This window comes from Sitodiplosis mosellana, unplaced genomic scaffold, assembly GCF_009176505.1.
Source record: "Sitodiplosis mosellana isolate CC-2019 unplaced genomic scaffold, AAFC_SMos_1.0 Smas_scaffold_4291, whole genome shotgun sequence".
Classification (NCBI taxonomy): Eukaryota; Metazoa; Arthropoda; class Insecta; order Diptera; family Cecidomyiidae; genus Sitodiplosis; species Sitodiplosis mosellana.
The window spans coordinates 1-2421 of record NW_022599533.1 but is presented as its reverse complement, the minus strand read 5'-3'; the positions used below and the strand labels follow the sequence as shown (position 1 = coordinate 2421).

The 2421-nt window shown below is 36.6% G+C and overlaps 1 protein-coding gene across 1 annotated transcript; it reads right to left on the bottom strand.

Moving 5' to 3' along the window:
- Positions 1-35: 35 nt before the first annotated feature.
- LOC129572147 (uncharacterized) lies at positions 36-2373 on the bottom strand (the record flags this gene model as incomplete). The annotated part of the gene is made up of 2 exons (XM_055452071.1): positions 383-2373; positions 36-284 (listed from the first exon to the last, which is right to left on the bottom strand). Coding segments are annotated over exons 1-2 (2101 nt in total), but the record flags the coding sequence as incomplete, so codon positions are not given.
- Between the last annotated feature and the right edge of the window lie 48 nt (positions 2374-2421).

The following is a 2421-nucleotide window of genomic DNA, read 5'->3' as shown; positions in this document are numbered from 1 at the left end:
TAACAATAATTTATCGATTTTATTCGGTTTTATGCCGATAATATCGAGCACTTCTTGCGGAAGCGTTCGCTTTTCAGCACAAAATGGAAAATCATTATGTGTAGCATGTAAATTTTTTGGATATTGTAGATCCACCTCGAATATATAGCCATATTCCGAATCGTCAGCTAATTTGACTATTTCATCTGCATTCGAAAAAGATGTCTTTACAACATTGTCATCAATCCAATTGAAATCCCTCAGCGGTAATGGTTGCGACATTGCGTGTCCATACAGATTATTTGCTATCAATGTGAATGAAACAAAATGAAATTAGATTCAAAAATACCATGAATTTGATTAAAGACTGAACAAATGGATGATTGAATGAAATATTATTTACCATCTAAATACATTAAATAATTTGACGGTTTCTCATCACTGTATACATTTCCCATGTATTTATTGTTGGCTTTAACTTGACGTTTACTGCACTGACTTATACCACCGCGAATTCCACGTTCTATGAACAGCAACATTTCCACATCAGATAACAGTTCAATTCTCACTCCGGTATATTTCAGCATGGCATCCCACGAAAGACCTGGAGCTGTATAGTAGTTTGCCGGATCCAAACTGTAAATTGTATGGCATGTATTTCGAAAATTTTCAAAAACGTCGGCCAACAGTAGCACATCTGTCTTCAGATATAGTTCGGAATAGTCTCCGAGCGTTTTACAATCGAATTTCCGCCAGACATCGTGAGCAAATTGGTAATCGTCATCCGATATTCCTTCTCCACTAAGTTTGCTGTAAAAATCTGCTTTTGATGGTAGATTTGTCGCCTTCAGCTGCTCCATACCTCTCACATATTCATAAGGAAAAACGCCTTTACGTTCTAGCATAGAGATTTGTTCTGGTGTGTAGTCGTTTTTTTCACATTCATTATACAATATTTGTTTTTTATCTGATGGTAGTAGTGATGCTAATTCAGCTAGAGATGCAGGCATGAATCGATTTGAATCAATGAATTTAAATTTTACGTTTTCTCTCGTATTGAGCCCGCGTGTGCTCCCTGTTACTACTTTCGTGAAAGCGATGTATTGTTCCGCATTAGCTGGGATAATTGAAACATCTCCATTTATAATATTATTTGCTGCCAACTCTTTTATGAATAAATGTGAGTCGTAACCCGACAAATTGTGCATAATAACGGGTACAACGCGACTATCTTGGAACTGTAAGTTACATGCTTGATGGGCTGGACCTCTATATCGGCCAGTGAGATGACAATGATCACGTACTCTAATCTCATTTGCTTCAAAAATATCACCACAAATCGTACATAATGCATTTGGATCGTGAAATGTACATCTCTCATCTTCAGTTAACGGTAGCATTGGTGTGTTTTTATCAAATAACCTTGCAACTCCATGAGCGATTTCCTTCAATTCTGCGATGAACCATTCAACGCAATCGGTACGATTGCCGCTGCTTCGGTAATATGAAAATGAATCATTAAATTCACATTTAAAGTAATATCCAACGCTATACATATGATGCTGCTGATATGCGGTAGTTGCACATTCCTCACTAAATACACGTTTCTGATCTTCCATACTGAGCTCCTTCAGATACGCTTCACTATCAGCGTATACAACAAACGGTGCTTTGAGCTGATGTTTATAGTTGTTAAATTTCATCCATTTCCATGTTTGATCAGGCATTTCAATGCTACACTCGTTTGTACATTTTGCAGAATGTTTCATTAATTTTTCATTTGTATCGTAAAATATTAAACATCGATTGCAAATGAAATATCGAGATTTATGATTACTCAGCTGACTGCTGACAAGACGGCTCAAATTTTTTATCCAACAATAATGGGTACGAATTGAATCATTTTCGCAGATCTCCTTAATCATGTTGGAAGTGCTAGCTGTTTTAACATTTCTTTCCTCAGTTTTATTAATACTTTCTCCATCTTTGATTAGCAGCAAATGGATGTGATGCTGTTTAACTTCATTACTCACACGTAATGGGCATATACGGCCCTCATTGTCATCATCGTAATAGTATACATTTATCGATATATTGTCATTTTGTCGAACAAATTTATCGATTTGATTCACGCGAACGGGAAAATCGATTCCATCAAAATTCAGTTCGTTCTCATGTTGATAATAATGGCGAACTCGCTCTGGATCATTCGCTACTGGGTGTGAGGCAGATAAAATAGCCCATTTGAAGCACATTTCGTCAAGTTGGTTTTGTACGTTAATAATCGCATTTTTATATCGTAGCTTTTTGGGAGTTTGTATATACGATGAACCTTGTAATGGGTTGTATAAGTTAACGTGAATATTCAACTCGATTATGCGAGCGAGCGTAAATCCGGAACCGCGGAATGTAACTTGTTCTACACTTTCCACTATTTTTTGA